Raw genomic sequence first — 11725 nt, forward strand, 5'->3', positions numbered from 1 at the left:
TTGAGTACGCTGATCGAGGCCATGCGCGAAGAAATGTAGAATTAGGGGAGTTTCTAGAGGTCAATCGTACGTGTATGCATACTCTGAGTGTCCTACTCTGTTCTCGCGTCGTAGCGATTTACCCTTATGTGGTACGCCCTTTTGGGTAGTTGTCAGACAGGTAGCCGGAGACGTAAAACGAATTCTGCCAGAGCCCAAATTGAAACCAGAGGAGCTCTATCCTGCTGGCATGTCTGGAGCCATGGCGGATCTTGAGTCCACCATGGAGGAGACACTGGGCGATCTCTACAAGGAGAAACTCGCTTCCCAGGCCGACGCGGCGGCTGCAGCAGAGAAATCCAAGCTCACTGCAGCCGGCAGTGGAGCCGCAGGTGCCTTCGGCGCGGGAGGGGTTGGTGGTGGTGGCGCGGCGGGAACGGGCGCGATCGACATGGCGCATTTCTACGGGAAGGGTAGGTGGCTCCAGAGGTCTTTAGCCAGCCGCGGCGCTAGGCTGTGCTGCAATCGCCAGCTTATTATGTCCTGCGTTCCTCTGGATGAACTTCACAGCGAAGTGGGTGGTGAGGCGTCAGCCCACGCAGCGACCCTCGAGTCCTTTGGCTCTTCCTCGCAGCTTCTTGCTTGTCTGTTGGAACCTACGCTCTAATTCCACCTCTCTCCATATCAGGTGTGCCCGTTACACTTACAACCCCAGTAGCAGTGGCTTCTGGTGAGACAACCGCTGTGATGTAACCCAGCTCTTGGTCTAGCCTGTCTAGCCTTGGTTATTCTCCCTTCAACTCTGACCGTAGGGATCATATTCGGGCTGATTCTTTGTCGCCCTCTGCTGGCCTACAACTCCTGGACGGCATCGGACCCCTACAGTACTCTCTACATCTGGATTGGGGCGCTTCTAGTGGGGGGCGTGTCAGTCAGCCTGCTAGCGGACATCCCTCTGGTCGTACATCTAATGATGTGTCTGATATGCTCGGTGTCGCTGCTATGGGGAGTGTGTGCCCTCATGTACGTGTTCGGTCGACTCCCACCGGGACCGGAAGGGCTAGCCTATTTTGGGGCCCCACTATGGTTGTCTGCTAAAGCTGTCGTTCTGGTTTCGGCGATTCTCGCTCTGGTTGTTGTTCTCGGAGTTCAAACAAACACCATTCGATTCGAGCAAAAGAAGTACAAGGCTAATGAAGATGACGACGCGGAAGAAAACTAGTTGCATCCAAGCACCGCCTTGTGTCCGAACAACTCCCTAATGTTACGGATACCGTAGCGAATCATGGTGGGTCTCTCCAAAGAGAGTCCCCACGCGATGACGTTGACGTCTTCAGGTAAGCCCATAGGCAGCAGCATCTCCGGTCGGAAGATGCCGCTGTTCCCCACTTCAATCCATTTCTTTAGGAGAGGATGGTACCCGAAGATCTCCATAGAAGGCTCAGTATACGGGTTGAAAGCAGGCTTGAACTTGAGGTCTGTAATGCCAATCTTTTCGTAGAAGGTGGAAAAGACGCTCATCAGGTCAGTCAGAGAGAGGCCTCGGTCAGCACACAGTCCCTCGACCTGATGGAACTCAGCCAAGTGAGTCGCGTCGAGCGTTTCATTTCGGAACACGCGGTCTATGGAAAATAGCCGGCGAGGCCTGAATACACCTGTGCGCTGGTATTCCTGACCGATTTCGAAGAGCATCCTAGCCGAGACTGCGGTCGTGTGAGTGCGCAAGATGTTTTTGCAAGTTTCCTCCTCCGACCAGGGAGACCGGTACCCTATGGAGCCAAAGCCGCCCACCTCATGAGTCCTCCTGACCGTTTCGAAGTAGTCTGAAGGCAACAGCTCCCGTCGGCAGCAGTCGGGCGTCTTCAGAAAGAAAGTGTCTTGCGCGTCTCTAGCCGGATGCTGCTGTGGTTGGAATAGTGCGTCGAAGTTCCAGAAGGAGGACTCCACCCATTGATTGGTGGGCATCTCCTCGAAGTGCATATTCATGAGGACAGCCTTGAACTTCGCCATTACTCGCATTAACGGGTGGACAGAACCTCGGCTGACGGTTTGACCAGCCGAATTCCAGTTGTACGGCTTGAATTTCATGTCTCTCCAGGCGCCTGTGAGAATCATGTCTCTTGTCAGCTCTGTGGCGAAAGATTCGATGGTGGTGGAAAAGTGCTCACCGCGCCGAACGACTGCCACTTTCTGTAACTTCGAGTCAACCAGTTTGCGTTTACGCATATTTTGCAGCTCGGCCGCACTCGGTAGTGCTTCCATAATGCGCGCTTCATCAACCAAGGACGCTATGACGGAGAGTTGCTCCTGGCAAAGATCTGCGACTGAGGCCGTTGCACAGACAACTGACTTGGTTGCCTTATTCATGACCAACCACCTGTTCTTCAAGGCGTTCTTCAGACCCACGTCAGCGAGAATGGGGTGGTCGCGTTTGAGGTCGGCGATGGGGATGGAGTCCGCCTCCTTCACAAGCTCAAACAGTCGCTTCTCTGGGCTGCCCGCCTTGATTATTTCAGATCCTTCGTCAGTAGGGTACCAACGCACCTGGTCCTGCAAAACCATAACGATCTTATCTTTTGAATGGAGAGAGCGCAGAAGGCCCATCACGGTTTCATGGGGGTCTCCAGCCACCTCGGCGATGTGAGTTGATGAAATCTCGTCCTTGTCTGCGAACAAGACGCTTAGCTGGGCAAGAAGACCTTCGAGTTGCTGAGGCTTGGATGCCATCGAAATTCAAGGATTATACGCAAGGTAGGGGCACAGGTTTTTGAATGTCCGGGTTGGAACGGTATACAAGAAAGCCGAAGCGAAGACGAACTCTGCAAGCGGTGGAGGAGGAGGAGATCGACGTTCTGCCTTCAAAGTCCTCCAACTCCGCGTGGCAAGCCATGGTGAACCAGGATATCCGGGAGTGGACACCCATGGATGCAGAGGACCTACCTGCAGTGGACGACTCCCAGACGGAGCTTTTGGCGGAGTACAAGACTCAGCTGGAGGACGTCCGGTTCAAAGAACACGATGATTTTGTGAAGTCCAACTTTGGAGATATGCAACCGCCATCGCAAATCTCATCGCAGCCCCCAAGTCAACCTCTCCCTAGTCAACTCTTCAGCCGACGAGAGGAAACGGAAGTTCAGATAGTCTACCGAGACGGGTTAGGAGTCCCGATTTCCCGAGAGCAGTGGGAGGAGCTGAACCAAAAATCTGACAGCAGACCCAAGGCGGAATGGAAGACAGCAGAGTGGGGGACCGGACTGAAACAACGGGAAGACGAGGTGCTACGGGCGGAGGAAGAAACTCTGATCCACCAGGGCGGGTTCGCCAGGCAGGAGATCGATGAATCGCTGGACAGGGAGCTCAGAGAGCAGCTGTTATGGGATGACCCTATGTATGCGATGCTGAAGGTATCGCAGGAGGAAGAGGGGGGCAAACCATCCTGCCCCTTCCCATCACCTCCCAACAGATTCTCCATCTCAGCAGGGTACCGGTGGGACGGGGTTATACGAGGAAACGGTTTCGAGGAGAAGTACATGCAAGCCTATGCGAGCAAGCTTCACACCTCACACTCATAATCGTACTCCAACAGCAATCGGTAGCAAGCGATGTCGTCGATAGTAATCAAGTCCAGTGCCCACTGGTTGGCCATGCGTTCTAATTCAGGGAGCCTCGCAACCTCAGATGGGGCGACCTCCGAGAATATCTCGCTGATGACAGCCACGGGCGGCAACCCTGCCAGACGAACCAGGTCGATGCCCGCCTCAGTGTGACCTTGACGCGCGAGAGTACCAGCTGCCTTAGCCACCAGCGGGAACACATGTCCAGGCCGTGAGAACTCAGTGGCCTCCGATCCCGCGCTGGCGAGTCGTTGGACAGTGGCACTCCGCGCGCCGCCCGAGATACCGGTGGACCCGTCCTTCAAGTCCACGCTCACAGTAAACGCCGTGTCCTTCACGTCTTCGTTCTTAAGGGTCATGGGGGGGAGGTTCAGCTTGTTAGCAAGTTGGGCCAGCATCGGTGCGCACACAACTCCTCCAGAGTGTCGAATTATGAACCCCATATCTTCTGGCGTGGTCTTGCTGGCTGCCATAATGAGGTCTCCCTCGTTCTCGCGTCCCTCGTCATCGACCACGATCACCATCTTGCCCTCCGCCAACGACTCCAAAGCGCGGACTACACTGTGAGGGCCTTTTATCCACTTGCCAGCGATGTGATCACTGCCAAGGACCTCCTTCAAGGTAGGGGTGGCTTCCATTTCGTCCCAGTGAGGCTTGTTGGGGGTTTCTTGCCAGCGAGGCATGTTGTGGGGTGCGGAGGCAGAGGGCGTCAGGCCGATGATCTCCTTGAGAGAACGCGGCTCGCGTCGTGAGGGCCCTTCTAAGGGCTTCGACGCCGTTACGACACCGCAGGAGACCGTTCCTCGGGAGATGGCGTCTGCGGCGCCAGTAAGAATCGGATTATGTGCCATACGTGCAACTTTGCTGCGAAGGTAGTTTTCGTTGTCCTTCTGGACCGAACTAGGCAGATGGATGGTGCCTAGGACGTCAACCCCCGCCTGCCTTAGCAAGTCCACCTTCCTCGGGTTGTTCGTCAGCAGGTGCACTGACTCAATACCGAGCGCCTCCAGTATGTAAGGAATGACTCTGTAAGTCCGTGCGTCTTCCGGCAGACCGAGATGGAGGTTGGCATCCACGGTGTCCAGACCCAGCTCCTGCTGTGCCTGGTAGGCGGCAACCTTGTTGGCCAGACCGATATTGCGACCCTCTTGCTGAAGATAAATCAAGACACCGCCGCGGTCCACTAAATATTGCAGCGCAGACATTAGTTGCTCCCGGCAGTCGCATCTAAAACTTAGAAAAACTTCTCCCGTAACGCACTGGTCATGAACTCGAACAACAACTCCTTGACCTGATGCCCGGTCGCTGCCGTAAACCGCAACGGCGTCTTTTTCTTCCCCATTTTGAAGCCGGTAAGAGACTCCCAACATCTTTAACGTCCCCTGCGGACTGGGGATATCGCAGACACCCTTGGTTTCAAAGAAGGTAACTGCATCCGCAGGCTTGGACCTCCGGACCCGACCTGCCGTCTCTTTTAGTTGTCTAACCAACCAGGAGTCCTCATCAGACGACGTATGAGAACGAGAACTTGGCGTGGCGTATTTCCGACTTACTCGGTCGACTTGGCTCTGCAAATCATTCGCGAGCGACAAGCCGATTACCAGCCAGAACCACCACATTTTCACAAATATTGCTCAACTACATAGTTTTACGAGTCCCAAAACATCTCACGAGCAGCATCCACTTCCAGCAGCCCCCTCAGCCGCCAGATCAACGACGCCTGCGCCGAGCTCGGTCTGCAGGGCAGGTCCCTTTTTGATCCCTATGCCTTCATTGGTTAGGTCGTACACTCCATCCTCGATGTTATCCACTATCTTCCGCGCAGTTTCCAGAAACGCGGCCTCGACGTTCTCAGCTGTCTTGGCACTGGTCTCCATGAATATGAGTCCATGCTCCTTGGCGAAGTCCTCACCCTCCTCGTAAAGGACCTCCCTTTTCTCAAGATCGCACTTGTTGCCGATTAAAATGATGGTGATAAGTGGTTGACTGTTCGATCGCACCTCCTGCAACCAGCGACGGCAGTGGATAAACGTGTCTCGTCTGGAGATGTCGTAGACTAGGAGCGCAGCTACTGACCCGCGATAGTACGACCGGGTGATGGATCGGAACGACTCCTGGCCGGCCCTGAATAACCTGAGGCCCTTGCCCTTACGTATCCCAGACCTGCAGTTTGAGCGGGATATCGTTCACGGTCACAAGACGAGCCCCAAACTCGACGCCGATCGTCAAGTCGTGGTCCGCTCTGGGTGTCAAAGCCAACGAGAACTCACCGAAATCGTTTATCCGTGAACTGCAGAAGAAGGCAGCTCTTTCCGACGCCTGAATGGTGAGACGCCAGGGTACCCACCAGTGTCACCGATGATGATGTATCGGAACAGATAGCTCCACATTGTTCAATAATTGAGATATTCACCATGTTGGGTTCTGAATTGAAGAAGCGTTTGTGTACCCGGACCGACCGTGTGAAGAGCGTTGAGATCCACCCCACGGAGCCCTGGGTTTTGTCTGCCCTCTTCACGTGAGGCCGATGCCGGAACTAACTCAGGGGACATGTCACTATTCACAACACTGACAACCAATCACTTGTCAAAGTGATCGAGGCGGCGCCCACTGCTGTGCGCTGCGCCCGATTTATCCCGCGAGAACAGTGGATAGTGACCGGTTCGGATGACTTTTACATACGGTGAGAACCTTAAGACTGCACAACGAAGCGTGTTCAATTCTAACACTGGCAAGAAGCTCAACGAATTTGTAGCGCACGCGGACTACATCAGGCACTTGGCAGTGCACCCTACGAAGCCCTACTTGCTGTCTGCGTCGGATGATGCGTCCATTAAACTGTGGTCTTGGGAGAAGAAGAACACCTTAGAGGTAGTGGCCTCCTTCGAAGAGCACAGCCACTACGTGATGTGCGTTGAGTGGAACCACAAAGATCCCAAGATTTTCGCAAGTGCGAGTCTAGACCACACAATTAGGGTTTGGGGGATTCCGTCGAAGCCCACAGTGACGCCGATGGCAAGCAATTTCACCCTGCTTGGACATGATCAGGGCGTAAACTGCGTGGCGTACCCCTCTGGAGGAGACAGGCCTTTCCTAGTCTCCGGGTCTGATGACCGCACTGTGCGGATCTGGGACTACACGACTAAGCAGTGCCTGCAGGTGCTGACTGGCCACACTGACAACGTTATATCCGTCCTGTTCAACGTAGAGGAGAATTTGATCATCTCGGGGTCGGAAGACCACTCTGTCGTCTTGTGGCATGCCAACACGTTCAAGCAGGATCGAGCACTGAAATTCGACATGAGCCGCTGTTGGGATCTCTCGTGCGGACGAAACATGCTTGCCATCGGTTTCGATGACGGCACTGTGGTGGTGAATCTGGGCTCAGACCGACCAAAAGCCTCGTTCCACAGCGGAAAGATCGTCATGGTGTCCGGGTCAGATGTCCTTACGGTGAACCTCAAGAATGTTGCCCTAACAGCGGACGGAGAAAGACTACACGTGATGAAGAAGGACCTCGGAGTCACCGAGGTGCACCCTGTGGCCGTATCCCACCATCCAAGTGGCAGGTTCGTCGGCGTCTACGGGGAAGACCAATTCCTCATCCACACGGCACAAGCGTTGAGAAACAAGGCCTACGGCTCTGGGTTTGACCTGGTGTGGTCTCCAGAGGGCCATTATGCTGTGCGCTGCAAGACTGGCAAGATAACCGTCTTTCACAACTTCCAGGAGAAATTCAACTTCTCGACCGAATACCAGGTCGACGGCCTGTTAGGGGGTGCCTTGTTGGGAGTGCGCTCTGCCGATAATTTTGTTTGCTTCTACGATTGGGAGCGCTCCCGGTGCATCCAACGTGTGGACGTGTATGCTCAACACGCTTTCTGGTCTCCAGACGGAACCACCGTCGCTCTCGCCACAACCGAAGGGCTCTTTTTCCTTCGATTAGATCTGGCGGCCTTACAACGACATACAACACCCGAAGAAGACCAGGAGGGTCTTGAGGACGCCTTCAGCGTGGTAAGCCAAGTTACAGACGTCGTTGACTCGGGAGTATGGGTCGCCAATGGCTGTTTCGTCTACATGACGAAGGCGTTGAGGATTCAGACGTGGACCCTTGGTCACGTGGAGAACCTCGCCTTCGCCGAAGGGCCCAAGTGGTTGGTAGGCTACATGGAGGATACGAATATGCTCTGTGCGATGGACAAGAACCTGGATATATTCGGGTTCGGGTTGAATGCTGACGTCGTCCACTATAAGCTGGCTGTCTTGCAGAAGCAGTTTGAGGAAGCGGAGACATTGTTCCTGCGAATTGACTCCAGTCTCCACAGTAAGGTGGCTCGCTTCCTGGACAAGATTGGCCATCAGGAGACAGCTTTGAAGGTCACAACTGATGAAGCTCATCGCTTTGCACTCGCTCTGGGGTTAGGTCGTCTGGAGCTGGCGGCAGAAATCGCGTCCAAATGCGGCGACGGGCGGACCAAAATGTGGCGCCAGCTGGGCGACGCAGCCATGCAACAAGGCAACTTGGCCTTGGCAGGTTCCTGTTTCAAGCACGCGCAGGACTTTAACTCATGTTTGCTCCTATTCAGCTCCACCGCCAACAGAGACGATTTGGAGTGGACAGCCGCGGAGGCGGCGGCTGCTGGAGCGGTCAACGTCAGCTGGCAGGCGAGTCATCTGCTTGGGAACACTCACCAGGTGGTGGACATTCTCTTGGCCCACAAAATGATCGCTCATGCTGCGTTCTATGCCCGGACGTACGCGCCTGAGAAGCTGCCTGAGGTTGTGCCCCTCTGGAAGGAGAAGGTAGGCTCGATCGAGCAGGCTTTCGCCGACGCATTAACAGTCGAGATGTAGTGTATATTGAATCCACATATGGTATATTTGGTCAAAGAATCCCTCCGTGCCCCCAGATTAGATGTCAATAGTGCACACAATGCGCACCTCGACAAGTGAGGATGGCGTTTCGGGGATAGCCGTTCCCGCAACGACTCCAGACGAATTTGGAGGCTACTTTGACGCATTTGGGAACTACTGTGTTGATGGCTGGGTCTGGGTAGACACCTATAAGAAGTGGTGGCACCCTCAAACAGGCGAGTACGCTTCTGGTGAAGAAGATGACCAGAAACCGAAGACATGGAGCAGCGTCCAGATCCGCCCGATAATCCCCGCGGCTACGCCGGCAGTCGATTCGGCGGCTAAGAGTGCTGCGACACAGCAGGGCCAGGGTCCGAGTTTAGCGGAGATTCCAGTCTCGGTACCGGAGTACAAGCCTGTGGTGGAGCTTGAGGCGTTCCTGCCTCGTCGAAAACGCAAAAGAAAGCATGAACCAGTTTTGCCGCAGGAGGGCAAGCTGGAAGTTATCGTTCACGGGCCACGAAAGGACCTGGTGGAGCGCTCCAACGAGCAGGTTCTGAAAGCAGCGGCGCATGTCACCGGTAAGCCTCTTCGCATGCCGCAAGCGGCGACCCGGGCGACGTACATGTATCCCTGTCCTGAGACCGATGTGCGCACTGTGGAGGTTGACGGTAACAAGGTTCGCTTCGTGAACGTTCCTCTTCCGGAGAGGGCCGATAAAGGTTTCAAACCGGCGCCGGTGTTGGCGATGGAGAAGGTGGGAAAGAAAGAGCTCCAGTGGAGGCCTCTGTCCCAGCTCCAAAGCAAGATGAGTGTTGAAGGCATTGAGGCGTCCCCAGACGGTATAGTACGTGCCTATGAGAAGGTCATTGAGGAAGCCAACGACGAGGCGCTGACACCTAAAGACGAACCACAGGTTATTGCGCCTCCAGACAGGAGTCGTACAAGGTCGACGCGGGAGGCCCTGCCTCAGTTAGGAAGTAAATCGGGGGACGAAAATCGGCGGACGGCTGAAACTGAAAAAGCCAGTCCAAGGTTAACTGCATCGAGGTCAATTGCCGACGCTAGCATAGACGCGGCTCTCAGGACCATTCAGGAAATCAGGGACAATTTCAGACCTAAGTCCTCGCGGGAGTCCCTTTCAGATTTGTCACCCCGAACGCAGGAAGTTCTGGAGGGCATACGATCCATGACGGAAGAGGACAAGGCGCAGTACAGCGGCGCTGTCGACAAGAAGACGGAGCAGCTTCTCTCTCTGGCGGTTGACGTCGCTCCGCGTGACGCCTCGGGGACTTTGGTAAGCGAGCTCGCCTCCCAGCTACGAAACTCGAATCGGCGAGTGCGAAAGTTAGAACAGCGCATTCGACTTGCTTCGCTGGAGACCAAACACCACCAATCACGGCATGAAACTGGCGAAGACTCCGAGTCCGAAACGGGCGACCTCGAAGCAGTGCAGAGGGCAGAACAAATGCGACGGAACGCCGACGACCTGCTGAGCCAAGCTAGGCGAGCCTTGTATGAAGCGGAGAGGGTGACCCGGACGACATTGGCTGACATCCTCGCTACTCTGGCTACCACGGAGGATTCTCTGGACGCTCCGCGCCTTCGAACGTGCAACGACCATGTGGAGCAAATGCAGAACGTGTTGGAAGACCTCGCTCGACTTCAGGTGAGATGAACGCGAGGCTCACACTCAGAGCGCCGCGGACAGCATCAAAGCGAATTATGAAGACCCCAACGCCGGCTGTAGTTGCCTACCCCTGAGAAGGGGACTGGAGCATGACGTAAAACACCTCACTCAGCTAGTGCAGGAGGCGCACGAGCAAATAATAAGTGCCCGCCAGGCGACACTGGCAACAGCCCTGGATGCCGCCGAGCTGAGAGCAGAAAACCGACGGGTTCGTGAAGGATACGAAGATGAGGTGCGCGAGATCACACGAGATATCAGAGACCGAAATAACGTTCAGGTGCTGGAGGATGAGATCAGCCAGCTGAAGACGCAGGTAGCCATGCTCAAGGCTGACAGACCGGAAGATACCGAGTTCTTGGCTTCAAGGATTCCGTTTGACACTGCGCAGAAGGTTGAAGGTCTCTCGCGTGTTCTGGAGTTCGAGGAAACGAGACTGGGAGGCGACCTTAGACCAGAAATCCAGATGCAGCTTGAGAAGCAGGAGCACATTATAAGAGAGCTACGTTATCAGCTAAATGCAGCTGCGATGCCGCACTCTATGATTCACCGGTTCGACAGAATGGGACAAGCCACAACCAACGTGCAAGACATATTAAGGTTGGATACACAGAGTGTGTCACATGCAGGACTGCTCAGAGCCGACTCGTTCAGTAGTGGAAACCGGCAGCCGAAATGTTTGACGATACTCCAGACGTTAGATGGTTGCTGTGTGTTGCAGACAAATGCTTGCTTACCTGTGCGCTTCGTATCTCTCCACGGAATCATAACGGGCAATGGCTGCTGGGTTCATGTTCTCTCGGATGCTCTGGATTCTGGACCTAACGGATTTTTCCACATCTGGAATCGTCTTCCACACAGTTTTTCCGACAAAGGATAGCAGGCTGACAAAAGGGTCAGGGTCTTTTTGGATGGACGTCGGCTGTCTGCCCATGGCCACCTCATGATCGTATTCCTGATCGCCGATCTCGCCAGGCAAGTTCTCTTCATCCAGCCAGTCGACTGTGTTGGTGTAGCAGGAATCTAGTCCTCGAGCCAAGTGCCTGCCCAGCAAATGAATGAGACGTAGAACCTGAGTACGAACCCCAAAGTGCCTCTACCTGAATGACTGGCTTCTTCCGCGGCTCAAAGTTCTCATGTGAAGGGTTTGCGCAATTATCAGATCGAGGATCGAACGACTCTGATGAGTACTTCATGCCGGTCTTACTATTAATGTGCACACAAAATCTACCATGATCGCAAGCGCGGCAAACTGTCATCTCTACCAAGGAAGCGGGTGCCGACAGAGCGCGAACGCGGTCGACAATTGCTCCAATGAGTTTACAATCACCACGTACCGATCTACAACGACTGTTAATCTCATAAACCCTACGGAACAGTGCACACAACAGCGGTGTCACCTTCTCTACTCACACTGTGTGCTTCGAGGGAGGTGCATGACACAGTGGGAAAGGTTCTCGTCCCACTGATCTGGGCAACGAACACAATTTGCGTTTGTCTACAAAATCCAAGGGCACAGAACTTGTGAAAAGCCGCAATTCATGCCCGCTACTATCGGGAGTTTGCTGCAGGTCGGCTCTCACGATGA

The 11725-nt window shown here is 54.6% G+C and overlaps 8 protein-coding genes across 12 annotated transcripts; 4 read left to right on the forward strand and 4 right to left on the reverse strand.

Moving 5' to 3' along the window:
• Positions 1-160: 160 nt before the first annotated feature.
• KVP18_001182 (uncharacterized protein) lies at positions 161-732 on the forward strand (the record flags this gene model as incomplete). 2 transcript variants are annotated; one of them, XM_067950930.1, is made up of 3 exons in its annotated part: positions 161-452; positions 481-553; positions 582-732. In XM_067950930.1, coding segments are annotated over 3 exons (516 nt in total), but the record flags the coding sequence as incomplete, so codon positions are not given. The 2 variants fall into 2 exon arrangements, with proteins under 2 accessions (XP_067806539.1, XP_067806538.1); XM_067950929.1 differs by having other exon boundaries at positions 230-646.
• Positions 733-1197: 465 nt separating this feature from the next.
• KVP18_001179 (uncharacterized protein) lies at positions 1198-2706 on the reverse strand (the record flags this gene model as incomplete). Its single annotated transcript, XM_067950924.1, has 1 exon — positions 1198-2706. One exon carries the CDS (start codon positions 2704-2706, stop codon positions 1198-1200), a length of 1509 nt encoding a protein of 502 aa, XP_067806533.1.
• A 44-nt stretch (positions 2707-2750) lies between these two features.
• On the forward strand, positions 2751-3551 carry KVP18_005107 (uncharacterized protein; the record flags this gene model as incomplete). Its single annotated transcript, XM_067949463.1, has 1 exon — positions 2751-3551. The coding sequence occupies one exon, from the start codon at positions 2751-2753 to the stop codon at positions 3549-3551; it is 801 nt and encodes a 266-aa protein (XP_067806543.1).
• On the reverse strand, positions 3533-5212 carry KVP18_001184 (uncharacterized protein; the record flags this gene model as incomplete). 2 transcript variants are annotated; one of them, XM_067950933.1, is made up of 2 exons in its annotated part: positions 3598-3630; positions 3668-5212. In XM_067950933.1, 2 exons carry the CDS (start codon positions 5210-5212, stop codon positions 3598-3600), a joined length of 1578 nt encoding a protein of 525 aa, XP_067806542.1. The 2 variants fall into 2 exon arrangements, with proteins under 2 accessions (XP_067806541.1, XP_067806542.1); XM_067950932.1 differs by having other exon boundaries at positions 3533-5212.
• Positions 5213-5260: 48 nt separating this feature from the next.
• KVP18_001180 (uncharacterized protein) lies at positions 5261-5983 on the reverse strand (the record flags this gene model as incomplete). Of its 2 annotated transcripts, XM_067950925.1 has the most annotated exons (4): positions 5261-5717; positions 5746-5835; positions 5864-5912; positions 5941-5983. In XM_067950925.1, 4 exons carry the CDS (start codon positions 5981-5983, stop codon positions 5261-5263), a joined length of 639 nt encoding a protein of 212 aa, XP_067806534.1. The 2 variants fall into 2 exon arrangements, with proteins under 2 accessions (XP_067806534.1, XP_067806535.1); XM_067950926.1 differs by lacking the exons at positions 5746-5835; positions 5864-5912; positions 5941-5983 and having other exon boundaries at positions 5261-5470.
• Positions 5984-6260: 277 nt separating this feature from the next.
• Positions 6261-8450, forward strand: KVP18_001183 (uncharacterized protein; the record flags this gene model as incomplete). The annotated part of the gene is made up of 1 exon (XM_067950931.1): positions 6261-8450. One exon carries the CDS (start codon positions 6261-6263, stop codon positions 8448-8450), a length of 2190 nt encoding a protein of 729 aa, XP_067806540.1.
• Positions 8451-8511: 61 nt separating this feature from the next.
• Positions 8512-10794, forward strand: KVP18_001181 (uncharacterized protein; the record flags this gene model as incomplete). Of its 2 annotated transcripts, XM_067950927.1 has the most annotated exons (3): positions 8512-10119; positions 10148-10737; positions 10767-10794. In XM_067950927.1, 3 exons carry the CDS (start codon positions 8512-8514, stop codon positions 10792-10794), a joined length of 2226 nt encoding a protein of 741 aa, XP_067806536.1. The 2 variants fall into 2 exon arrangements, with proteins under 2 accessions (XP_067806536.1, XP_067806537.1); XM_067950928.1 differs by lacking the exons at positions 10148-10737; positions 10767-10794 and having other exon boundaries at positions 8512-10128.
• Positions 10795-10870: 76 nt separating this feature from the next.
• KVP18_005108 (uncharacterized protein) lies at positions 10871-11333 on the reverse strand (the record flags this gene model as incomplete). Its single annotated transcript, XM_067949464.1, has 2 exons — positions 10871-11209; positions 11238-11333. The coding sequence occupies 2 exons, from the start codon at positions 11331-11333 to the stop codon at positions 10871-10873; spliced, it is 435 nt and encodes a 144-aa protein (XP_067806544.1).
• Between the last annotated feature and the right edge of the window lie 392 nt (positions 11334-11725).

Source organism: the organism of the source record quoted next (assembly GCF_019968955.1).
Source record: "MAG: Porospora cf. gigantea A chromosome Unknown PgA_NODE_732_length_11725_cov_343.02, whole genome shotgun sequence".
In the NCBI taxonomy this organism is placed as follows: Eukaryota; Apicomplexa; class Conoidasida; order Eugregarinorida; family Porosporidae; genus Porospora; species Porospora cf. gigantea A.